This window comes from Plodia interpunctella, chromosome 16 (assembly GCF_027563975.2).
Source record: "Plodia interpunctella isolate USDA-ARS_2022_Savannah chromosome 16, ilPloInte3.2, whole genome shotgun sequence".
Taxonomy (NCBI): domain Eukaryota; kingdom Metazoa; phylum Arthropoda; class Insecta; order Lepidoptera; family Pyralidae; genus Plodia; species Plodia interpunctella.
In genome coordinates, this window is record NC_071309.1 from 5,914,753 (window position 1) to 5,940,482 (window position 25,730).

At 39.4% G+C, this 25,730-nt stretch overlaps 4 protein-coding genes across 5 annotated transcripts; 2 read left to right on the top strand and 2 right to left on the bottom strand.

Annotated features, from left to right (window-relative positions):
• The first annotated feature begins 351 nt into the window (after nt 1-351).
• Nucleotides 352-3,655, top strand: oaf (out at first). The gene is made up of 6 exons (XM_053757200.2): nt 352-679; nt 803-916; nt 1,115-1,249; nt 1,976-2,156; nt 2,470-2,612; nt 3,041-3,655. The coding sequence occupies exons 1-6, from the start codon at nt 593-595 to the stop codon at nt 3,191-3,193; spliced, it is 813 nt and encodes a 270-aa protein (XP_053613175.1). The 5' UTR covers nt 352-592; the 3' UTR covers nt 3,194-3,655.
• A 457-nt stretch (nt 3,656-4,112) lies between these two features.
• On the bottom strand, nt 4,113-4,863 carry mRpS21 (mitochondrial ribosomal protein S21). The gene is made up of 2 exons (XM_053757203.2): nt 4,572-4,863; nt 4,113-4,274 (listed from the first exon to the last, which is right to left on the bottom strand). The coding sequence occupies exons 1-2, from the start codon at nt 4,743-4,745 to the stop codon at nt 4,158-4,160; spliced, it is 291 nt and encodes a 96-aa protein (XP_053613178.1). The 5' UTR covers nt 4,746-4,863; the 3' UTR covers nt 4,113-4,157.
• A 408-nt stretch (nt 4,864-5,271) lies between these two features.
• LOC128676818 (WD repeat-containing protein on Y chromosome-like) lies at nt 5,272-14,728 on the top strand. Of its 2 annotated transcripts, XM_053757191.2 has the most exons (18): nt 5,272-5,678; nt 6,180-6,371; nt 6,527-6,638; nt 6,921-7,078; nt 7,278-7,454; nt 7,679-7,858; nt 8,127-8,360; nt 8,452-8,704; nt 8,989-9,125; nt 9,529-9,617; nt 9,881-10,075; nt 10,391-10,525; nt 10,976-11,139; nt 11,430-11,641; nt 11,896-12,074; nt 13,220-13,361; nt 13,736-13,933; nt 14,259-14,728. In XM_053757191.2, exons 1-18 carry the CDS (start codon nt 5,421-5,423, stop codon nt 14,421-14,423), a joined length of 3,180 nt encoding a protein of 1,059 aa, XP_053613166.1. In that variant the 5' UTR covers nt 5,272-5,420; the 3' UTR covers nt 14,424-14,728. The 2 variants fall into 2 exon arrangements, with proteins under 2 accessions (XP_053613166.1, XP_053613167.1); XM_053757192.2 differs by lacking the exons at nt 5,272-5,678; nt 6,180-6,371 and having other exon boundaries at nt 6,529-6,638; nt 6,932-7,078.
• An 8-nt stretch (nt 14,729-14,736) lies between these two features.
• Nucleotides 14,737-25,503, bottom strand: LOC128676821 (uncharacterized protein). Its single transcript, XM_053757196.2, has 16 exons — nt 25,212-25,503; nt 22,511-22,637; nt 21,994-22,136; nt 21,526-21,658; nt 21,179-21,284; nt 20,404-20,538; nt 20,117-20,230; nt 19,649-19,852; nt 18,987-19,115; nt 18,395-18,482; nt 18,094-18,221; nt 17,297-17,449; nt 16,656-16,832; nt 16,072-16,169; nt 15,487-15,715; nt 14,737-15,041 (listed from the first exon to the last, which is right to left on the bottom strand). Exons 1-16 carry the CDS (start codon nt 25,348-25,350, stop codon nt 14,916-14,918), a joined length of 2,229 nt encoding a protein of 742 aa, XP_053613171.1. The 5' UTR covers nt 25,351-25,503; the 3' UTR covers nt 14,737-14,915.
• Between the last annotated feature and the right edge of the window lie 227 nt (nt 25,504-25,730).

Below are 25,730 nucleotides of genomic sequence, written 5' to 3' on the forward strand. Positions count from 1 at the left end.
TTACTAAAAGTTATATTTTTTTATTTTCATGACAAGATCTTTATTTTATTATTATAACTACTTTGTAATTATACAAATGAAATAATTTTCATCGCTATGTTGAATAAGAGTGGGCAGGGATTATTATACTATAATTTAAAAAATAAATCATTTCATATTGAGTTCTTGAAATAAAGTAAATGGAACGTTACTCAAATAATGCAAGCTTGCAAGCAAACTGTGCTTTGTTTACGCAATATTAGTTCCTTCGTTGAATAACTTAGTTAGTTTAGATCTAGGCACATCTCGTATTTTTTTTTATCATTTTGTAGATATAGTATGGTATGGATAGGTACCTATCAAAATGACTGTGGCTACATAAATAGTAGGATCTTTTAAATGACCCAAAGTTGGCATCCATGCACGAGGTCTTTGCCGCTAAGAAAAAACAAAATTTGGAATGAATGTGACAGTTTTATTGTAGTTTGTTTTGTGATGTGTGTAAAGACAAGAGTAATGTCGAAAATTTAATCTTTTATTTTTCAATGAATGTTCTATTTGTAAAATAATGCGGTTAAATATTTTTTAATGTCTTTTGGTGTAGTTTTTGAATATGGATTTTTACCATATTTGTTTCTTTTTATTTTATTTTTTTGTGAAGCCAACAAGTCCCCAACTTTTGATCAACGTTAAGAACCAGGTATGATGAATTTGTCGTAAAATAACCGTACAAAATAAACAAAAAATCATGGTAACAGAGAATCATTAATAATCTTCGTTACTTTTTTAACTATTTAGTCTTTTATAAAGTTTTATGTCACAGGGAGGCGACGTTATGCAGGAGAACATAACAGCGAACGTGTCGGAGGATACAGTCACCCTGGAGTTCTTGAGACTCGATGGAGTTTATGTATCTCAGCTTGTAGACTTTACCAATGTAAGTTTTAATGTTGCAAATAATAGTATTTAGTTTCAACTCAAAATTAATTGGTTTGGATCTTTATTTGGCTTCAATGCATATTGTTCATTGCTCATGAACACCACCAGGAACAAAACATCAACAAATACAATAATAGTTCTACAATATAGTATGGTCACTCAGCTCTTATTTAATTTCTAAACATTGTAATTACAGGAAGTAGAAGCAATGAAAGTGGTAATACCTGGTGAAGAGGAGTTAGGTCAGTTTGGTTACCAGACCCTATGTTTCCTCTCCCACGCCGCACAGGCTGACTTCATTGCTCCAGATGCTATGGCCAAGTTGAGACAGGTATTTTATTTGTGCAACATTTCTTTATTGTATGTGTTTATGTTGAATGTTTTATAGGCATTTACCTATTAGTTAATATATCAATTATGTAAACAAATCAAGAATTATATTAATTGAGTTAGCAAGAGAAGCAAGTGAGGTCTACAAATCGACTCATTGATATTTAGAAAAATTGTATATAATGTGAGTATTATTTTTAATATGGCCAACAAATGTAAATGCTCATTTATTCCCACACCTTTGTGGTATTGTGTTAAGAAATCATTGGGATAATTATAGACTATGTTTACACCCTTCTAAAATGGCATTACTTAGTAAAAGTATTGTGTGTATGGCACCTAAAATTTATGCCAAAATTCCACAAGTTAAAGATCAGAATTTAAATTTATTTAAAAAGCACCTCAGGTCCTTACTGATTGATAAATGTTATTATAATTTGATTTTTTTAATGATAGACTCAGATAAAAATTTACTTATTTATTTATTCGATTTTGTTTTGTGGGATGATAGCATGCTCTCCATTTAAATTTGCATACCTGTGGACGGTGAAACATGTAGGATTAACTTTTTCTTTTAACACCACATTGTGAAAAAATGTAAACTCATGTTTTTGCAAATAAATAATCTTTGTCTTTGTAACATTTCTGTGCAGCCCCAATGGATGTTGCACATACTTCGAGAACTGCGTGCAATCACACAAATAATAATAATGCTAAATGTTATCAGAAAAACCCAGGGACGGTGCGCGTGGCGGAGGAGGACAAGGGCTGGCGCCAGAGCACGGCCACGGCGTGGGGCGGGCGCGCCGTGCGGCTGCTGTCGGCGGCGGCGGCGCGCCACTGCGCGGCCGCGCGCGACCGCGTCTATCTGCGCGCCGCCGACCTCGCGCGCTGGCCGCCACGCCCCGGTATCTACACCTACTCCTTTCTTGGAATTTGGAATATAAATATATTCCAACACAATGTTATGATTACATAATGATTTCATACATGCCGTGGTTTCATGCACCTCCGCAAGTAACGGTACGTCATAGACTTACTAATGTTCTACCGCACACCTCGATAAATCTCAATCAACTGAGTTCATACACGACGGCTCATTTTATAACTTCCTAAGCCGGGATGACGTACATCGTGTCACGGTACGCCACATATGTCTTATTGCTTCACTGGCTTGGACCTTTTTATAGTATTGCAGGATTAATAATTTTCCAATTTCAGGTTTGGACCCGTCGTCCCCGGGTTCAGCAGTGACGCCGTTCCCCGAGCACGCGCTGACGAGCGACTCCTCCGACGGCAAGCCGGCCGTCCCGCCGTGTCTCACTGAGACTGATAGCTCCAAGGAGTGCATTTGTCACTTGGAGGTAGGTATCTATGATAAAATCTTAAAGGCCATTTCGACATGCTGCCATACCATGTTTTTAGAGTTCCGTAGCCAAATGGCAAAAACGGAACTTCCGTCCGTATGTCTTTTTTCGGAAACTATAAGAACTATACTGTTGAAATTTGGTAAGTAGATGTATTCTGTCATTATGATTTTATACGAATATAGAAAAAAAAAACTGTAAATTTTGGGGGTCCCCATACTTAGAACTGAAAATATTTTTTTATTAAACCCACACGTGTGGTTTATCTATAGATAGGTCTTCAAAAATGATATTGAGGTTTCTAATATAATTTTTTTCTAAACTGAATACATTTTTGTTCCGCTCCCAGACCAGCACGAAAATACATAATTTACTCGGTAAATAAGACCTTTTCGATATCAGTAATAGGCAGTATATGTTCGCAGCTATGCGTGAACTGGTACCCGTGTGGGCTGAAGTACTGCAAGGGCAAGCCTCAAGGCGGGCTGAGCTACCGCTGCGGCATCAAGACGTGCCGGCGCTGCCACCGACAGCAGTACTACGTGCGGCGCCGCGACGTCTGCTACAGCCACACGTGACGCCGCCGTCGCGGGACCGCACCCCGCTCGATGCCACTCTCTACAACTCTTGGTCTACAAATTATTATAACAAACGTATATGTGTTTACAATCAGTATTTTACCAGTTTATTCCCAAAAAGTTCGGCGGAAACACAACCCAATATAACGTATAACGGCTTTATCTCTTACGGGGTAGACAGAGCCAAGAGTTGTGAAACTAGAAGGCCACTTTTAGCTGCAGTAAATGCTAGCAAAGTAATTACCAATCTTTTTTATCAAAGTATATTTTCTATTGCAATGATCATGCCAAAATTATTTCTAGTCTGCTTGTTATAAGATTATAGTAAAACTTTCTACTACTGATTTATAACACACCTTATTTTGTAAGCTAAGACAATACTATCTATTCATGTAAATATTTACAAAATATACTTTTTTGTAATAAATCTTATTAAAATGATTATTTTAACAAGCCTTTATTGTGCTTTCATCAGCATCAGCCTCCACTTGTTAACCAATCTGTTACATTATGATGCCAAATTAACTCCATTCATCTCATCTTCAGCCTTCTTCTACTTCTTTTCATATGCTGTATCCTTTTTAGTTTTACCTCTCATCTGAGTGTATGATCTAGCTTGGTATGAGGTTTCTTTCCTCTGTTAAGCATCAGAGCCCAAGGTCTGCTTTTTTTGTCTCCACTTCTCTGTACCCTTTTTACTTTGCTAGCTCCTTTACATCCAGATGACCAGCTGCCCCTAATAGACTTGCATCTAGTTTAGGGGTGAGCTGTTGCTTGTTGGAAAAAAAGGGATCAATTTTATTTGAATTTCTTTCTTTTTTTCTGTTTTGGCTAAATACATATCTTTACTTAGCCCAAAAAGAAAAAGTAAAACAAAGAATTACAAATAAAATGGATGTTTACCATTAAAAAAAAGAAGGACACTATTGAATATTTATTGATCTAACTATAATAATAACACTAATTAATGACAGCCTGGGAAAGGCTCATGACGGTTCTTCCTCAACACAAATTTTATTTTCCGCTCCATGTCCTCATTGTAAATAGCTTTGCATCTCTCATGGTTAATACGGCGCCGTGTCTGAAATTGTTCACAGTCTCATTAGAAAACACATCTATTATTTTATTATCATAAAATATATAAAAAAATACATTTTATGTATGATAAAACTATGGAATTTGTCAAGTTCATAGGTAGTAATGCTAGATTATAAATCTGGGTAGGTACATACAACATTAAATTTTCGTCTACGTAAATCATACGGCATTGGTTTGATAGTCCTACTCATGCCCTACTAATGTTTCAGACGGATTTCAATGATATTCGATACACTTCCATAGCAGCATAATAATTTGGATTAATGAAAGTAGGTACTACCTGGAAAGGTTTTTCGTAATATCTGGTAAGCCTAAATTGCTCTAAGATGCCTTCTTTGCCTAGTATCCTGTTCACAAGTCTGCAAGCATCATCTACGTTATTATTCTTGACAAATACAGTCCGGGCTATAAAAGAGGGATGCCTATTAGACAATAATTTTAGCGTTAGAAACATTGTAGCTTAATTATTCGATTTTATGAGTTTGAGTGCAATAAAAATAATAAAATATAAGAATTTCAATCACAAATTGCAAGGTTATTTTTATTAATTTTTTGACTTTGACGCCTGCCATGGTGACGTGACATTTTATTTTTTTATAATATCTGAATGATTCAGATCATTTTTCTACAAAAGTAGGTGAAGGGATGACGCAAAATGTGCTTAATGTTTATATATCTGTGGCTTTTCGCAAAATGAGCACTTCGTAAAATAGAATTTTATTCACACATTTTGCTAAATTTGTGTGTAAAGTATGATAGTGACTAATTTTGTTGTTTATTTGCACTTTTACTCTGCTTCTTCAAATAAATAAAATAAAGAAAATTCGTCAGAGTGTCGGAAAGGGTGTGTAAATATATGCACACTATTTGACCTTGAGTCCCAAAAAATGCGCACCCTTTCGTATACCTTAACCACGTCTCTTTCATCTGAACTTAAAACACTAATGACTATTTGATGAACTATAAAATCACGTAAAATACGAATTATGTTGACAGACTGCCACTGTGTAATGTCACATTGATATAATACTTAATTTTATAGATTTGCAAAAAACATCACCGTGCTCATAATTTATTTTTAACGACCTTATAATTTGTATATAATTTTTAATAGACAACATTAGTAGCAATGACGAATTTAGCAGACAGCGATGCGCATTCTATGCTGAGCATATCTTCGAAGTCGGAGATAAGCACTCCAGCTGGTCGCCGCTGGAAGAATGTCCCTCTTCACGACCGCTGTACCCAGGCAGACATGCTCAACATCAAAGAAGTATTCCAGGCCGCTTACAGGGGAAAGCTACTATCAAATGAGTTTAGGGATATGCTTCGTACTGTACTGAATGTGGAGTATGATGACGATGAATATAAAATACTATTCTTGAAGGTACAGCACATAAGAATACCGTAAACCACGACCAAAATCCACTTCTTCACACATAACAGTGAAGAAATCAATTTCCCAACACACTGGTGTAGCGATGATGTAAGCGACTTCGATAAAAGGATGAGAGAAAGAGAACACATTTCCAGACTTAAACGATAACGAGGACACAACATTTATTATCTCCCTCTCTAATGGGGGGCTATCATTCACAGAAATAAATTTCCGAGTCAGACATCCCAACTAATATTATAAATGCGAAAGTAAGTAAGTTTGTTTGTTTGTTACCTCTTCGCGAAATTTTGTGAGGATGTGTGTATGTTTGTTATTCTTTCACGCAAAATCTACTGGACCGATTGCTATGAAATTCGGTACACGAGTAGAAAATAACCTGGAATAATAGGGTAGGGCATAGGGTACTTTTCCTACGGGAGAGAAGCCCCAGGGGCCAGCTAGTTGGTTATATTATTAAGATTTATTTTACAAACATATTTTGGGCTAAAGATAAACACTAATCGAGACGGCGAGGTAGACTGGGACGAATTCGTGTCTCATCTTCTGCTGGGCTACTTTGGCAATGATGCGGAGAACCAGCGGGAGTCACTGCAAATGCCCATCCTTGGGTTGCCCACAGTCATGCGCTCACAACACAGGCACCCCATATCCAGGATTTGCTTCTGTCCAGACGTTCATAAGGTAAATAACCCACGAGACGTATGGTAATGGTAGCCATTTGTATAAGTATAATTAGATATTTTTTGGTATAAATCTACATTTTTATTCATAAAAAAGCTACCTTCGAGTCTTTCACTTGAAATAAACTGCACATGAAACGACGGAGTTTTGCCCAGGATCGCAGCTTGGATCCGATGCAAGGCGCGTACATGACGGCTAGCCGCGACGGGATGATCAACTGGTGGTCGCTGGACATGACACTGCTAAGAACAGCCTTCTCCTCAAGCCGTAAGCGTTATATATAAATGTTACGTTTTTGATAAAGCAATGTAGAACCCACTTATTTGAAATCAACCACATACTTCATTCCTGAAGCATCCGTGTTTCCACATATTAGTGTTAGTTGAAACGGAGAAGGGAAAATATTATTGTGTCTTTCAATTATTAGTCCTGTGCGGAAACTGGTGGGTAGACTAGTTAGTTATATGTCATATCTTTCGTTGTTTCTACGCTTGAAACTTGTATATCGACTGCTTGAGCAGCTTTATTATTATCTGTTGACTTCGCTAGCCCTCTTGAAGGTGCGCACCACGTGGGTGACGGACATGGTGTGCATGCCTGACGTCAACATCATCGTCACCAGCTCCACAGAGCGCGACCTTCGTTTCTACGACTGTACCGCCAAAACTTTCACCCTCAAGATCGTCATCTATAGTTGGGAATATATGGTGAGTACGCATTATAAAGTACTTACATAAGGTAGGAAAAATAATCTAAAGGTAAATTGCATCTAAATGCCTGAACTCATAAACGGTATTACCAATAAAATTATTGGAATAACTTTTAAACTTTAGGCATACCTATGCTATGCTCATATATCTTTGTTTAATACCTAATCTTACTAAAGGCTATCGAACTTTCGAGCAGATCTGCACGATGTACTACTACTTCCAACAAGACATAAATGAGAACTGCATCCTGGTATGTGGCGACGTGGGGGGCAACCTGCGGGTGCTCCTGTTCTCCCCTGTCGACCGCGGGCCCTTCCGCAACGAGGCGGGCCGCGCCCTTATCCAGTTACGACACGTGGACTTGCAGCGACGGGTAAGCCTCTCATCATATGCATAATAAACGGGGCAAAGAAATCAAACCATTCGTGTACAATAGATGAAATACATGTAGTGAGTATACAAATAAAGCCATTTAACTAAGTCTTGACAAGAATGAGGTTTTATGTCCTTTTATAAGCTAACCACAGAAAAACTTTTGTCTACTCTATAGTGTCTGCATCGGTCACAATCCCGACAAAGCATTATGATTGTTGACAGCCGCGGTTGCTGCCAGAGCTACGTCTGGTGGAGCTCCCACGCATTCACACGGAGTGGGTGCGCCAGGTCGGATTCTACTCCTCACTGCATTGCGTGGTCTCTTGTGCCACGTGTTACGACTCGCTCCTCATCTGTGACCTTGCTGGCTCAAGGACCCACAACATGTTTCATGTCGAAAAGGTGCCGATTACATCATTTGACACTAAACTTCTACTAACTATCGGAGTAAACTTTTGCGTGCGAGTCTGGAATTAAGATATAAATAAAATACTTAAATATTTTATCCTAAAAGCAGTTCCCTGAGTTTAAGATATTATAAGATACAAACCATTATCTTCCTCAACTCACCTCATCGAAAATTGAGTCTGTAAATCGAAGGGGCAATAATTTTTGTAATTAATATAAATTATTGTTTTCTTGGATGACTCCAATTGATTACTACATTCAGGGCATTCAATGCTTCGCGTTTGACGAGGAGGCGCACGTACTGGTGACTGGTGGGCCGGACTGCATAGTCCGGGTGTGGAACCCCTTTGTGACAGCACGGGCTGCGGTAGCGTTGCCGGGCCATAGGGCTGCGGTGCTATCCCTCGTCCTGCAGAATCACGGGCAGACCATATATTCGCTTTCCCGAGATCGCGTCATCAAAGTCTGGGATGTGCAGGGCCAAGTTTGCGTGCAGGTAACGATAACACAAATAGCGGCTTTTGTGTAAGATTTTGACCACAGCTCGATGAGTGATTGAAATAGAAAATGTATTTTTGATATCACAGACTTACATCGACGTCCCACCTCAAGTTGGCGAGCACACACCAATTTCGTCAGTGTACAACAAGGTCACGCGCGAGTTCATCTTGGCAGCCATCAGGATCGCAATCCTGATCCTCGACGAACAACTAAATCCGGAGCATACTGACGGCTTCACTCACTCACGTGCTGTCGCCAAGATCCTCTACAACCCGCTCTTTAAGGTTATCATCACCTGCGGAATGGACAGCATCATCATCAACTGGAATCCCATCACTGGTTTGTGATGATAATTTATCATAATCTAGGTAACTACATAAAACATTTTCGTGCCAATTTAGACAGGTAATAGACAATAATTAGGTACGTAAACTTGTCACAAATTCTGTTGCCTGTACAGAAATTACGAGAATTACCTTTTTTCTCCAGTTAAATAACTATTCCCAACACAACATCCCATAACAACCCACCCATCGCTTGTTAGAGTTAGTATTTACCTTGGTAGTTAAGTAGTTACCTTTTTCCATATGTTATTACCTTTTTTCATAAGTTAATTGGTACAGGCAAGCGCAACGCCATGGTTCGGGAGGCGCATAGTCGTCTGCTGCACGGGGAACGCCAGCCGGTGGAGATTACAGCCGCGTGCTTCGACCCCGGCTACCAGTTGCTGCTTACAGGCGCGCGAAATGGCACCCTTAAGGTACGGCGAGGCTTGCAGCTTTGGCATAGGACGGACCTTCTAAGTTCTAACGGTTATCTTCTTGGCACTCCTTTATGTCTACCGAACAAAAAATGCGCAGTTTGTATAAGAGCTTTTATTTGCCGGAAGGAAAAATCAGCAATGTATCGGCATTAGGCTTGCTTACCACTGCGGCGAAGTACAGTGGAGGCTAGTAGGTACGTTTAAGTCTGAAGTAATGAATGCTCTTTTGTATCTAAATTGGATTAAGTACTAAAATTTTGCTTATTACATTAGACAAGTATAGGTAATATTATACTTGTATTATGTAAATTTGATAAAGCTATCTGTAACTGAAATTTTAGAGATACAATAAAAGCTTATCTTCTCACCTGCCATCATATCTTTCATCTGTTTTGTTCAGGTTTGGAATTTCAACACCGGCGTTTCCCTTAGATGTCTGGAAATAGAACACATGTGCGAAGTAACTAATTGTTTCTGGGTCGAAGGAAGGTATGCTACAAACATGCAAGTTGTTAGTTACAAAAGTAGAATTGAACAGAAGCTCCTCTTCCAACCTAAAGCCGTTTTATCAACCCCCCTTCGCGCGTCCCTAGCTCTAATGCAGTACACAGGGATGCGACTGGCACTACCATTAGTTACATCTATTTAGGTAGGTACTTACATAAATAAAAATATGGAAAACCTCTCGTTTTTTATTTTTAACTACATACTGCTGACAAAAAAAATAGGGGACACCATCTCAAACGTTACAGGATAATGGCGGTGGGCTGGAACCGCCACGTAACAGAATTCGAAGACACAGGCACTTCCAGCACGGGCAAGAGTTGGGAAGTGCGCCACACAGATGATGTCTTGGCGGCCGCGGCACACTCGCCCTACACCCTGGCTACTTCCTCGTACAATTCGGAACTGGTTTTGTGGAAACTCGAGACCGGGCAGCCTTTCAGGCCAGTTTTTTTCAACTTTATTACTTTTCGGGTGTAAATCCCCAATTCACTCGTTACAAATTGTTATTAAACACGTTGAGAGGTGTCTGTTGTGTTATGTAGATACATATACATATACATTACGCATACCGTACCTAAGGTATTATTACCTAGTATTGGTATTATATGCTTAAATGTTTTGTTTGAACTTAAGTTTATTGATCACCTGGAAATCTTTCAAAACATCTTGACTGACTACATATTTCAGGATCTAACTGTTGATTTTTCTTTGAACTATCTTTGTACTAAGTAACTATTAAGCGTAACTACATATAGGCGTTTCTCGTGCACGGATCCAATGCTGCGAATCAAAATGAGCTACAACAAGAGGGAGTCACGCGTGTCCAGCGTCGGTGTTGGCGGCCTCAGCAGCAACTTGAACCGTCGGGCTTCCAGCATACGCAGACCCAGGTGAGACAGAGTGATAAACGTTTGCTAGCGCTGCAAACGTTTATGGCCTGCATCGGCATTTTAAATCGATCATGCATGTAACATTGTAAGATTTAGTAGGACACACTGAAACTATTTAACCATATAGACATTATATTCATTTATTTTTAACCTTAACAAAATGGAACAAAAGAATAGGAAGTGGGTGTTTTTCTGTATACCAAACTAGTTACTGAAAAAGCGACAATACAGAACTTTCTCACTCAGGAATGGCACACAGGAAAGATTCAAGTATTTTCAAATAGGTATTGAGGTCACAATCATCCTGTAACCGGGAATTTGATCATAAGGTCAGTCGCAAGAAGGTAGATAGAACTCAATGTACCTACTCAGATTTCAATCGGTTTGTTCGGACATCTTGCCGTTGAGATAAGGATGAATGAAAACAATGAGACGTTTTATAATGGATAGTTGCATGGCACCCCGCGAGTCAGTGGACGCGAAGACTGCGATGCAGAAAGCGCGTCAGCGGCGCGTCTCCACGGTTCCGCTGCCGATGATCGCGCAGAAGATGCGGCAGCTGGCCGTGCACTCCATGCTCTTCCTGGAGACCAGGCCCGTCGGCATGAAAGAAGGTCTTCACGTCACATACTTATATTCGTTTCATATTATAGTTTAAAATCCATACACAAATACATAATCATATCTAAATAGGTACAATGGCAAAACATAGTAGGATACATCTGGATACGACTATCACAAAACATATTTATTGGTCGATATTAATTATTTCGGAAATAATAAAGAAATTGTAAGATATTTAATAATAATATAAGTAGATAAAATAACTCTCAAAAATTTATTACAATTATGATGTTTCGTCCCTATTGAACGAATAACTACTAACGAGTTTTAAATAATGTAGCCTCACTTTTTTTGACGCTGGAGAATGGTCAAGTGCAGGGCTGGTCCGAGCACCCGGCGGGCGGGTATCAGGGCTCCTTCCAAGGCGTGCACACTGCCGGCGACTATGTGTCAGCCCTAGCCACAGACACTGCGAACGAGATCCTCTTCGGAGGCACTACTATGGGATATATCAAAGCTTGGCTAATGACGAATTACCTCACGCAGAAAAAGGTATGAAAATAGAACGACGCATTGCACCAGTCAAACGATGACTCATTTCGAATGAATTTATTTTGTCCACTCTTCGAATACAGAAATAATAATGAATCAGTCCATTCGGCGCGTGGCCTTTTAAAATGCGTCTGTAAAAATAATTTAAAAATAAGAAAAAATAATTTCTAATAAATGTAGCTGCACTATCATATATACTTATTCAATAATCTATAATTATAAAGTTAAACTATGTTCAATATTATTTTGCATAGGAGCATATCAACATGCCGCGTCTGCGTCTGCTCTTCCCGTTCCTGTGGCGCGATCGGATCGAAGGTCGAGCCAAGCGCTGCGCGCGCGGCCAAAAGCCTTTGCTGCTCAACAGTTACCGCGGCCACCTCCGCTGCGTCACCACCCTCGCATACATCGATAGTCAAAAGTTGCTTTTCAGGTAACGGCAAGTTATGTGGTAATGGCAACTAAGAATTTGTCTTGAAAGAAAATATTTTTATTCTACAAAATATTACATAAACTTACAACTAACTATGCGACTTAAAATTAACAATATAGTAATAATAATTGTCGAAAATGCGGCCTGCTCATGCTGAGCTGCTGTGGCAGAAACCATAGCGCTGGTTTTCAGCTGGCACCATGAGACATAGGAGGTATGGTGGCTTGAGAATAAAACGAAAAACAGACATCCATAATAAAATTCAGTGACGCAAGTTGCAGAATATAATAAATAGTTAAAATAAAAGGTACTTATTATGAATAAATATTATATTAAATAAATTATTAAGAAATATATAAATAATACCAATGTACTTGAGATCTATGGTGATTAAAAATCTTTATTGGCATTACCATTTTGAACTTGGACAAAATTAAAGATTCTGTGAGGTGGATACGCAGTTTAGGGCTTAGGTAATCTCTGATTTTATATAACAGTGTGAATGAAATCTAAGTTCAGAATCCATCAGTAAACCTAGATTACGAGATTCCGAAACACAAGTTACAGGTTCTCCATTTATGAGAATTTGTGGCGATTGACACTGAATTTCGTGTATTTGATGAAAAGTACCAAGAGTCATACATTTCGATTTTTTTTGGGTTTAAGGCCATTATGACCATTTGTACAAGTGCTCAAGATCGCTGTTTAGCTTAGTTACGGCTGATTCAACTTGATCGGGTTTGAAAGATATATATAATTGAAGGTCGTCTGCGTACATATGGAAATTGGCATGTTTTATTGAAGTGGAAGAAGGGCAGAAGGGTTCTGTTTCTGGCGTGACTACCACTAGTGGGTGTTATCAGCTAACTAATGTAGATAGTCTGATGATATCGTCACGTCAAATTCGCAATAAGACGCAAACTTCGATTACAGAAATAACTATATTATGTGGACGCAAGTGGTGCTCAATTAAGTAGTTAACAATGTACTTACCAACTTAGATTTTTTTCGAATCACCCATTATGCACCCATTGCATTGGGCAGCGCCACTATTCTAGTATCTGATTATTATTCTGTATGCTGAGGTATAGGTATACCTATAGGTACGTATTTTGAGGTTATCTTAGATGTTAAAGGTTTTGCAGTGGTAGTTCAGACTACAGTGTGCGAGTGTGGCGGCTGTCAGGCGAGTACCTTCAGACGCTGGGCAGCTACTTACCCTGGAGTTTGGAGGTCACGCGGTTCCCGCCCGACGTGAAGAAAGTGGCAAGCTTCACTACGTTCAAGGTCAGGATAAGTATTTTCGCGTAGATATCAGTATCACTATTTTGTGTAGGTATGCCGTCTTTCTCGTCCTCCAGTAGCAAATTTTTTAGACAACCCATTTGCAATAAGTTTATTGACATTGAATAGTATATAAACAATATACTTTTCATTCATTAACCAGCTTCGTGATGGTGGGGACAACTATATTGTGTTATTAGAAGTCGAAGTGATTCAATCTAAGTTTGTTGATCCCGATATGGATGATACCTACTTATTGAATTTTGTAAGTACCGGGTAGAATGAAATCTAGAATGACAACTTCGCTTCCCGTGTGATCAAATTGGTGGGACTACGGGTACAGCCATGGTTACAACAGGTTTTCACTTTTGCGATAGGTGTGGCGATCAGGGTACGTGTCGCGCTACGTGCCGGGGCAGGTGGAGATCGACAAGCTGCGGGATATCACCGAGGCGGAGTTGAGAAACAAGACCTTTGGAGCGCCGGCGCCGGAGCCCCTTCTCGGGAACTACTTCAAGCTGCCGCCGCGACCGGAGCGTCAAGATGAGATCAAGCTCGACGATTCATTGCAAACTGTTAGTAGTGTTAATGCTGTTAAAATTTATATTCAAGTGAATGATTCCATCCTAAAAGTATTCAAATTTGTGACTTTTCTTTTTACGGATGAGTAGCGTTAGGATGATTTGCATCAACCAGTTGTTCGAAAGGAATGTAGGGATCAATGTTGATTCCGTATAACAATAGTGAATGCTACTCGAAGCCTATACCAAGGTTTTGAAAAAATATTTTTAGGTACAGTCGACCGACCAGACCGCATGTCAAGTTACTGCGGCGAGTTTTCAATGTATTTACGTAGGTTTTTGTTCAATATTTAACATATAATTAACTGCAATTTATCAGATCCCGTTGTACGCGCACCTGCGCATGGCGTCGACGCAGCCGGTGCGGCGGCCGGCGACGCCGGAGCTGGTTAAGGACACGCGCCTACGCAAGGGGCTCAGAGAAGCCAACAAGACGAAGACTCACTTCGAGCCGGGCGCGGGCGCAGCGCACACTCCGCGCTAGCGACTACATTGCGTAAACTTTACTTCGTGATATTGTGTATTGTATATCTTTGCAATTCTATCTAATCTAATGTAGAATAGCCATCTCGCGCTATTGGACACTGGCTGGTTTGCGAACGCTGAGCGGATAGACCCAATGATGGAAATTTCTCTATTCGATAATCTATTCTATGTTCTATGGAACCGTTGTCTTTGATAGCCTGTTTTCTAGTCCTAATAATCCTATGTGATATTTGATTGAGATTCGATTTCTACATATTTTTCTACATAGTGTTGTATATGACCAATAAAGGTAAATAAATGAAACATTTTGTGTGATCATCAATTTATTTTCAAACTAAACGGGCGGATGCTGTCCAAAATTCATAAACCTGTTACTAAAAATCTGTGTCAACTATTATTATGGCGTTTTTGGTAAAGATACATGTAGTAAGTGACAAATGAAGCGTCACACACTTTGTATCTATGTATTCTGCGATTGTTATTGAGTATATCAGTTGTTGTTGTCACGCTTGGCTCCGCTCAGAACGACGTAGGCAGATTTGGTTTCGCGTTGCTTTTCCTGCAACATCTGCAGAGTGCCGAGGGGAGTATCTGTTGAACTCATTTTCTTCATCAGCTGAAAAAATACATTACGTAAGTTTTGTTCACTTCTTGCCCGACGTCTAAATACTATGATGGGTTTTTTTAATAATTCCATAATATCAAACGGTCAGAGAACAACTTAGGCCCTATCACACTAGGATGAAGCATGATTTATTTGAAAGTGCTAATCTCTGGAATTACCCTACCTGGATTTAAAAATCTAGTTCCAACTTGCGCTAAGTGTAATTGCAGAGTTAGTATTAAATATACAGCTAAACCGCTGGACCGATTTTGATGAAAGACCAGAAGGATTTCACTATAATGGGGCGTGAAGGTTTGTACGGCAATCATTTCAATTCCGCTTTCGCAGAACGGGCAAAAGCTGGTAAATAAATAAATGCGAGCGGACCATTACAATGCAGCATACGCACGTTAAAGCATCAAGTATATAATATAATAGAAACAGGCAAGGCACTGACCCCCTCCTGGACGACCTTCTTGATGCGTTTCTCCTGCTTGTTCTTGCCGGGCCCCTTGCCGTGGAACTTGTGCGAGAGGTAGCGGAAGGCCTCCTTGGGGCAGAGCGGGCGGCCGTCGTCGTCGACGTACTCCAGCTTGATGTTGGGCTTGAAGCCCGGCTTCTCGCGGAACTCTTGCAGCGGGCCCGAGTAGCCGCCGCGCTCGCGGCGACCGTATTTGTCGTCCTCGCTGTGAGGTTAATATTAAAATTATTCCGGATTCCTATTTTTATTTATTAATTTAACTTAAAAAAAAAACATGAAAAATGCCTGAATACCTGAAGCTTAATCTACTAGTCAAACAATAGGTGAGGCAGAGAGAAAATAGCACCGGCATAATTCCTTCAATATATACATCACTTATTGACGTGAAAATTTACTTTAGAAAATGAAACCATTTTTGTTTATAAAATATGGTTTGATAGCAAAGGGTTACTTTTTTGCAAAGAATGATTCGCGATTAAAACACGTCATATTTTATTCATTTTGAGATTTTGACATTTCGCTTCCTCTATCGAGGAGTAAAGAGCTTGTAAGTCTACTCACCCGGCAGTTTTGTCTTCAATGGAGTAGTGTCTCGCGGCCAGCAAATGGTGGTTGGCGGGCCGCGGCGCCGGTGTTTGTCCACTGCGCTCCAGGTAACCCTGAGAAAAGATCTCATATTTAGTAAGGGTAGAAAAAAATGGTTTATTGACATTTCTAAGGTAATTTTAAAATCTGTTTTCAACATGTTTATTTATAAATGTTAATCTAAGCTCAAGTCACGTAGTGCCCGCCAGCGCTGGCTCCGCCCCGAGAGGCTCGAAGTCAGCCGCAGCGGTCATCTCACTCTGATGTGTTGGTGTCCCGCTCTCACAAACACCCACCTTGCTGAGCGCGAGCTGCAGCGCGCCCGCCACGCCGTGGCCCAGCGCTGGCTCCGCCCCGAGCGGCTCGAAGTCAGCCGCAGCGGTCATCTCACTCTGATGTGTTGGTGTCCCGCTCTCACAAACACCCACCTTGCTGAGCGCGAGCTGCAGCGCGCCCGCCACGCCGTGGCCCAGCGCTGGCTCCGCCCCGAGCGGCTCGAAGTCAGCCGCAGCGGTCATCTCACTCTGATGTGTTGGTGTCCCGCTCTCACAAACACCCACCTTGCTGAGCGCGAGCTGCAGCGCGCCCGCCACGCCGTGGCCCAGCGCTGGCTCCGCCCCGAGCGGCTCGAAGTCAGCCGCAGCGGCCGCGGCGCCCGCCGCCGGGTCCACCGCGCTCCACGCGCCCGCTGGACTTGGCTCCGCGATGTCTTGATCCGGGTCGTCGCGCTCGAAATCCTAAACAAATTTCACAACGAATGATATATAATATCGAGTGGGAAAAAAAGTAGAGGAAGGCCAAAGAAGATAATGAGTGGAGCAGAATGCAGATGCACTTTAATTGATCAACTTTTTTACCTATAACAATATTTAGTATTTTTTTGTTCTCACTATAAAACAATTAACACGCTTTTTGACACCAACATTGGCGTCACCGCATAAATTTCCCACGCAAACTGTTATTTTTCTGGGACGAAATGTAACCATGTTCTTCTCCATACTTCAAACTACACGTATGCAAATTATCAAGAAGATTGGTCGAGCAGATAGAGCGTGGAGAGCTAGCGGTCCGTCCTGGCTTCGCACGTGTCTAAACATAATAAATTATGCACCTAAAACTTCCTCAGGAATCACACTATCAATTGGTGAAAACCGAAAATCCATGCATCAAGGATAGTTGTGATGGCAATCAGAATAGTTACCATGATGTCCAGATGCTGGTCCCTGTTGCCGGCGAGGCCGTAGGTGGGTATGTCGCCGAGCGTGCGACAGAACTCCGCGGTCGCGTCCAGCACCATCGACGGCTGCGCCGGGTCCGGGGGCTCTTCCTTCACCTGCTCCAGGATTTCCTCCATCTGATACAATCATATTATAACAACGGTTTTTTTATTAGATAGTGATCAAGAAAAAGTAAAAACAGTATTTATTTATTCACAGCAAAAAAGGATACAATTTATCATATAGGCATGCATTTTAAATGACTCTTATTTTTGCTAATTATTAAGAGGAAAGTTTAAATGTATAAGTAAATACAATATTTGTGCATGTAGTTAAAGAGTAGGTCCGTGCCCCACCGCGTATTTTTTAAATATATACTTTTAGTTTGTTTCATGCATTATTATGATATTAAATATGCATTAAATAAACCTTAGCATAATTGTGTCTTAATTTTATATAACAGAAAAATATAATAACTAAGAATTTTTAAAAGTTTTTAGTATTACATTTTTTTTTTTAGAATTTTAACTAATATTATAAATGCGAAAGTCTGTCTGTCTGTTCCGCTTTCACGGCACAACCGCTAGACCAATTGTTCAACAGGCTACTTTTTTCCAAAAATCAACCCCTAAATGACAATGATGGGGGTGAAAGTTTGTATGAAAATCGTCTGTTCCGCTTTCGCAGATAAATTCACGAGGGCGAGAGCCACGGGCAAGAGCTAGTGTGGCATGAAAACTAAAGATATTAGTGTGTGTAAGGGCCTTAAATATAGACACACCTTAGGTATTTTAGGCGCGGTCTCCTGTCGTAAACGGCGAGCACGGGCGATGGCAGCCTGGAGTTCTGTGTCCGGTTCCGTCTCGTGGTCGTCTTCTGGCAACGCTTGGAGTTGTTCCGGCTTCACATCTATCATAGATTCAAAAAATAATTATGAACAAACTCTTACCTTGAATTTCTGATACCTTAAATAATTACAACTTCGATACTTTAAATGTTTACACTAAAAGTTTTTTAAGGTAAATAGAAATAAATGTTATTTGTTCTGAAGCACGTAAAATCATATAAACATTTGCGTGTACCTGTATCGTCTGTGTCTAGCGGCGCCATGCCAGCATCGTAGTCATCCACGTCTATCGGCTCTTCCTTGGGTTTCTTGCGCATCTTGCCCTGCAAATAGGTTATCATTACATAGTATAAAACAGATTCCCTTCCTTCTGTCCTACTTCCCGCTGTCTGTCTGTCCCTACGTATGATCTTTGTTATTGCTCAATAAATTATTATTTCATGTGTCTTCCTTCAATTATGACTCCATATAAACTTGCAACTCCTAATTCCCCCACTTAGGGGTGGATTTGAGATATGCTATATAATATGTTGTGCTCTGTTACTTTCTTAACCTTATACTGAAAATCCCACCAAAATTAGATAAGCCCTTTCGAAGATTACCCTGAACAAACAGAGAGATAGACTAGACAGACAAAAATTAAAAAAAAAATGTGTTAAGTTATGGAAATGGGGTTATTTAAAAATGCATACTGTGCAATTTAAAAAAGACAGTTATCCTGAATGAAATTCACTTCAGACACTTCAATTCATTTGTATGTATGAATAGATATACACGTGTTCTTGTACAATAAAGTTATTACGAATAAATAAACAAAAATGAAAAACCTTTCTTTTGGGCTTCTTGAACTTGGCCTGTATCTCGGCTTCGTTCATGTAGTCGGCCGCCAGCCGCAGCTCCGGCAGCCGCAGCGACTCCAGCCGCTTCTCTATGCCGCCCTGCATGCGCTCGCGACGCTGATACAAACAACTATTATTTATTTTTTGCCTACTAGATGTATGGGTTCAACAATCAACAACAAATGTACATTATTTATTACTAGATGTTGCCCAGGGCTTCGCTACCGAAATTTTGAGATAAAATTTAGTCTATAGCAATCTTAGACAATGTAACTTTCTAATGGTGAAAGAATTTTTGAAATCGGTTTGGTAGTTTCGGAGATTATGCCTTAAACATACAAACTCATAAACGCTTTACCTCAATATATAATAGTATAGATTACTTTTTTACATAGGTTACCAGAATAGGTACCCGGTTAGCATGTCACTCTAATGCTGGTCTTCATAGATATAATAAAAAATTGAAATATACGACAATATATTATTTAATTTTGTTTAGCGTAAGATTTTATTTAACAATGAGAATACTGTTAGTAATTAGTGTTTACATAATAATATTGAAATTACATTTTAGAAACTAACTGGTGTACGTAGCTCCGCACGCGGTAATCTGTTAGTCGGCTGTGATATTAGTTATCATAAGGACTCACCATCATTTCCTTGAACCTCTCAGCTTCTAACGCGTCCTCGTCTCCGATACGGAACCCTTTCTTCTTGCTAGTGTCCCCAGGGTTTATTTCCTCGTCGTATTTGCCGAGCACGGGCCGAGAAAACCCGAGTGCGGCCGCTTCTAGATCGGCCTCGTCGTCGTACGCCTGGTAGCCGGATTTAGCTTTCTTGCGGTCTTCTATGTTCTGTAGGTAGGACATAACTCATTTTAGAATAGAATTGTGTTTATTATGAACACACACGTGTGTATACACACATATAGAATAAAATAGGTACTAAGTGTATGGGCGTGTCACAATATGTAATAAGTAATTATTACTTTTTAAATATCATATTGTAATAGGACCTTGGGTTTTTTTAAACTAGAGTAAACTCGAAGTCTGCCCATATTCCGCCTGACATATTCATTAGACCAAACATTGTTTCGTATACAATCTACGTTGACCAACCTTCTTGTACTTTTCGTCGTCAACCATGTTGACGTTCACCAGCACATCTTCACTGTCTTCCGCCAACACGTCTTTGTCAGCCAATGTCAATACAACTTCGCGTTCGTCACCCAGCTGCAAACAAAGTTATATAAATACAAATAACACTCATATAAGAACAATATTACAATCCTTTGAGAAAGATGCAAATATTTCTGTTCCTCTGTTATTAGAATGGTCTCACCAAATTTTGTGGCCCATTCGTCACATGTTGGTACTAATAGAATGCGATGCAGCAGTATAGTTACCGCAGCAATGTCATGCGCGACCCGCAGCCCACGCAGATGTCTGGCAGCGTAGCTCTCCGCGCGGTCTTGTTTCTGCTCTTCCGCTACGAGAGCGGACACACCGAACTCTTCGTCCAATTCGTCTAACATCGCCGCCTGAAAGTTTATGAAACTTGGTGAATTTGCTATGACAAACATTAAGTTTATTTTATTGTTAATATTTACGAATAAAATGGTATATGCTTCTTAAGCCGGGTCCGCAGCGCCAATTTTCTAACAAAACATGTTACAAAAACAAGTTAGGAAAACCGCCCGTGCGCTGCGCCTATTGTTGTTATGTTTGTTTACTCCATATTGCGTTGTGCTGCCTTACTTCTTTCTTTAGTGAGCGCTAACACAAAATGAGTCACTACCCCTTCCCCGCAGGCGCGCCCCTAATCGGTTAGTAAAACATGTTTTTGGTTAGCTAACACGAGAACACGGCGCTGCGGACCCGGCTTTACGCATACGCATTTTAAGTCGCCATCACTGCAAAAGGACAAATTTAAATGATCTTTTAGTATAAGAGAGACTTTAAAATGAAACTAATAGTTACGAAATTAAAGTCTTCAAAAAAAGAGTATTGCTTTCTAAAAAAGCAACTTATGGTGACCTGTATCTGGTTGCTGTTGTCCATATACTGCGGTGTTTGCTTGCCATCCATATCACGCATGCTCGTTTGCCAACTATGATATAAAAAACCTAAATAGAAATAATTCTGCAAGAGTCAAACAAGAGTATCTGATAAATGACTGACCCGCTTGGCAGCCTCTCTCTTCTGCCGCTCGATGTCGCGCGACTTCCTCACCCAGGCCAGCGCATCGTCCTCCTCCGGCTCGTCCGCCAGCAGCGTCGTCTGCAACCTGCGGGTGTCAGTGCCGGATTAAATCTAAGTGCGAGGTTCTCAAGAGAATTCAGCATATCTCAAGAAGGAGTAAAAGAGATTTCGCATAAAAACTTCACATAGTTTTCGAGCCATGCTCATTTTAAAATTACGTGCGTAACTATTCAGTTCAAAAAGTAAAAAAGATATCTTATATAATAACGAGTAAACCCGCGTTGCACAGCTAGTTAAAAACATCTATATTTATAACAACAACTCACTTTTGTTCCATCTTGCGTTTCTCTCGCCGTTGTTCAAGTTTCTCACGCATCTTCTCAGACTTTTTCTGTTCTGAGATGTTGACGGCCGGCTTGTGGTAGAACTCGCCCAAGTCATCTTTGAACTTGCCATCGTCTGTGAAAAAGCCACATTTTACTTTCGGACTCATATGTATGTAATGCCACAGATTATATAATACCTAGAAATAGTATTGTGGAGTACTGTACAGACTTTAAATTAAGCTCATACTACAATTTCAAAGCTAAAAACTTATTTGACGTCGACGGGATGGGTTTTGATCCCCTTGTGATATCGCAATATACAATGGTCACTTCTTTTGATCGTCCTGAATTATAAGGATTTTTTCGAACTTATTTATAGAAACAGGAACAGATAAACATAATACAAAGTGATTCTATAAGGGTAGGTGAAGGTAAAACAGTACAGTCTGAGACACTGGTAGTTCTTACCAGCGGGCGCTTCAGCGGCCTCTAGCGGCTTGAGGCCGAGCTTAGCGCGCAGACGGTTGGTCTCCTCGACGGACAGGCTCTCCTGCGCCGCGCCGCTCGCCGCCGGCGACGGCGAGCGGTCGCGAGTGCGTTTACTTCTTTCGCTGTAATATAATTGTACATTACTTTTCGAACATTTTTGTCGGTGGAGTTCCCATTTTCCGTTTTATATCTGGATTTCTATCCGCGTGTAACTGATGTCTAACTTATATTACTTAAAAAACAATATACCTTGTCGTATTAAGTTATACCCTAAAAAATTCCCTTCAATGGAAAATAAGAAATATGTTTCCGTGCCTTAAATACTATTTTGCCGAAGACGTGTGTTGGGGCACTGGCTTTCCTTAAACCGCATGAAAATTTGTGAAGTAGTTTTTGAGTTTACCATCTTATGAGATGATGAGTTTTTGAGTTTATTGCGAACAGATAAAAGCGGCAGACTTTTTTCATAGTATGTAAGGAAGATTTTCATCTCAACCTGTGTGAAGGTTCGTCCCGCACTCTCAGTTCCCGCGCACGGCGATCTCGTTCGCTTGCGGGACTGCGGGCGAGTGGAGCGCCATCGTCATGCTGCTGCAGATGAGAGTCTACTGGCACCTCTTCGACTGAAACAAAAAAATACCATTACCCTTCCAAAAGCTATGTATTGTCACTTCGAGATCAGGGTGCTTACTATCATCTCTTAATTTGATCCAGTTCTGAACCTAAACTGATCGCAAAATCGTACCATCAAGTTGATTTTTAATACTAACGTGATTAGTTTCAGCTTCTTAAATTGCACTGCGCTGCATTTGAAAAAAAAAAGTTTATGGTAGGCCTGCAGATCTTAGAATTGAACTTGTTTTGCCAGATCCTAAATTTTATATAATTTAGTATTAGTGGTTCGGGCGTGTCACCGGCCATTTCATCGAAAAATTATAGTGTGTATACAATCTAAGTAATCCATTAAATTGTTCCTCTAAAGTTCAAAAAATTTTAATTGAACAAAAAGCAGTAATAGTGCATGTTACAGTTCTACTTTTTGTTTTTGTGATAATCCTCTACTGACTGCAGAATATCAGTGCTTTGCTCATCCACTGTGAGTAAACTTATAAAAAAGGACTCAGTCCTTTTTGGATAGCTGCCAAGAACACATTAAACTTGTTTGTAAGAAATCCTTCTTAATTTATATGTTTTAGTTATCTAACTAAAACATATAAATTCAAACAACATACGACGTTAACATTCATAAATCCCACAATTATAAATGCGAAAGTTTGTATGTGAATGAGGATTATAAGATATTAGCAGCCTGTCCCGGCTTCACTCGAAAACCATGAGTAAAATCATAATCTTTCTCAGAAATCACCCTATATAGATAATCAGATTTAATTCAAAATAATTGAAGTTCAGGATTCAAACCATCAACAGTAACAACGTGAATTCAATGGTGTTTACCGCTGTGCTGTTTCATATCTTTAGTTGACGAAATTTTGAATGGGATTACCTAATCTATTTCTTTCATCTCATTAAACTACCCTAAAGGTCAAATTTTAAGAAATCCTGAAACACATTTTAATTATTTTATTGCATAGAATTCATGCCAATTTTCAAGTAGATTTTCGTTATTTTTCATACAAATAATTTTAACAGTAAAAAATGCTTGTTCTTTTATATATTAAGATTTGTCACTCAAAAACAAAATCTGCTCAAAATATTCTATCCATGCACAAAGAATATTAGCTGGTTGTAATAAAATAGCATGTTGTTAATATTACTAATTTTATACCAAAAATCTTATGGGAGTGGAGACCCTAAGCAAAAATTACACTAAAGTAATTGATGAGATCTAACTAGCTGGGGCCACTATCATCCTAGCATGCTGCTCCAACTAATAGCAATATGTCCCAGTTCTTTCTTTTCAGCTCTTTTCTAGCCCTAGAGCTACAAAGCCCAGGGATCGCATAACTGTCAGAAATAGTATTACAATATCGGCATGGCATGTGGTTTGTGGTAGGACGAAAAAAGAAGTATCTATAGCTTATATTGAGATAGTGTGACCGCCTGCATTAAACCATGATTTTTCTTAAAAAGATTTTTAATGCTCCCCAAATTTACTTTCTTGTATAAATTTACAAGTTACCTAAATACAGATAAATTACAATGCAGGAAAAAAGTAAAATGTGTTATGGAAGAACATATGTATTCTATTTATTGAAAAGACAAAAAATTATGTACTTAATAGTGCGGTAGTTGAAGTTGAATGGTGCATAGGTGTTGCATGTTTTTATATGTAACTTCATTATTTTTAAGGAGACACACTAATTTTATTTATTTATTAAAAAAATAACATGACTCTTCACCAAAATAGAACAGGGCATGTAGTGGTATACAGAATTAAAAACAGAAATTCTGAATAGATAGAAAACTGGAAGCAAGTAAGTATATTTTGATCAAAAAATTTTACCAGCCCTGCAAAATAAGCAATAACTGACTTATTTTGCTGTGATTCTTTTTTGCAAGGAAAATTCCCATGGGGCGATTCCACAGGAAAATGCTACTTTCCTTATGAAGTCATTATAAAGCAATCAAGATTTTTAAGAAATTGTAACTCTGAATCAAATCATTGATTTTAAAATTAAATAAATATTTTATGTAATTACTGATAATGTTTTGCCTAGTTAAAAATTAACTAACTTTTTATATAGCTTAAAGCATATAATGCTAAGTCATTGTGAGAGAAATAAACCTAACCTACAGACTCAAAGTTGTCTTTTGTTTTAATTTCCTTTTTCAGACTGGGTTTTGGGCCATTCCATATCATGAAATTATTATTATTATTTATAGTAAAATTCTTAGTCTTTCTTTTTTATTCCTTCTGGAATAAATTCCTATTGGTTTCTGCTTATTTAAATACTTAGTTTTCGGACATTCTACCTTACCCACCTCATAGCTTCAGCGGTGAGCTAACGGAGCCACTCAGATGCCACCTTACTCTGAAATAACGAGCAAACTATGCCATTATCATGTCAAGAGGAATAATCACCAGCACTCATGATGTTTTCAGGAAGGCACTGTGTTATACTTATAAAATTGATATACATACACATATCAAAGAATGCAGTTCATACAAAGAATAACAAGTCATACTTGAATCTATCATGAGTGCTAAGTGTATAAATAATAAAATTAATACTAACCGTCAGGAGAGCGATCTCTTTTGCGATCTTTGTGTTTTCTGTGTCTTTTCCTTTCCCGCTCTTCACCTTCCAAAGGAGATCGAGAACGACTACGGTGCTTCTTCTTTTTGGACTCTTTCTTATGTTTCTTTGACCCCATATTTCGGTCAAATCTTACTTTTTCTTATTTCTCAAAACGACACGTGGAAAAGAAATAACAATGCAGAATTTGTCTGTGAAATATATAAAGTATACACACACGTTGTGGACGAACAACTTGCGACGCTTTTTTTTGCTATTTGACATGACATCAACATGACATGACGGCATCGCCATTTTGTTTAATGGTTTGTCAAAATCCAAACAGATATGACGTTGACATTTATTTATTCACCTGTTTTAGCAAGTCACAGATACCCCAGTAGCAAAGGCATCACATAGGTCAATGGATCACACACATTATGCTGAATCATAGTGCTTAGCATAGTGTGTGTGTTGTGTGTATTTATAAACAGGCATCAGATGCATGAATGTACATGA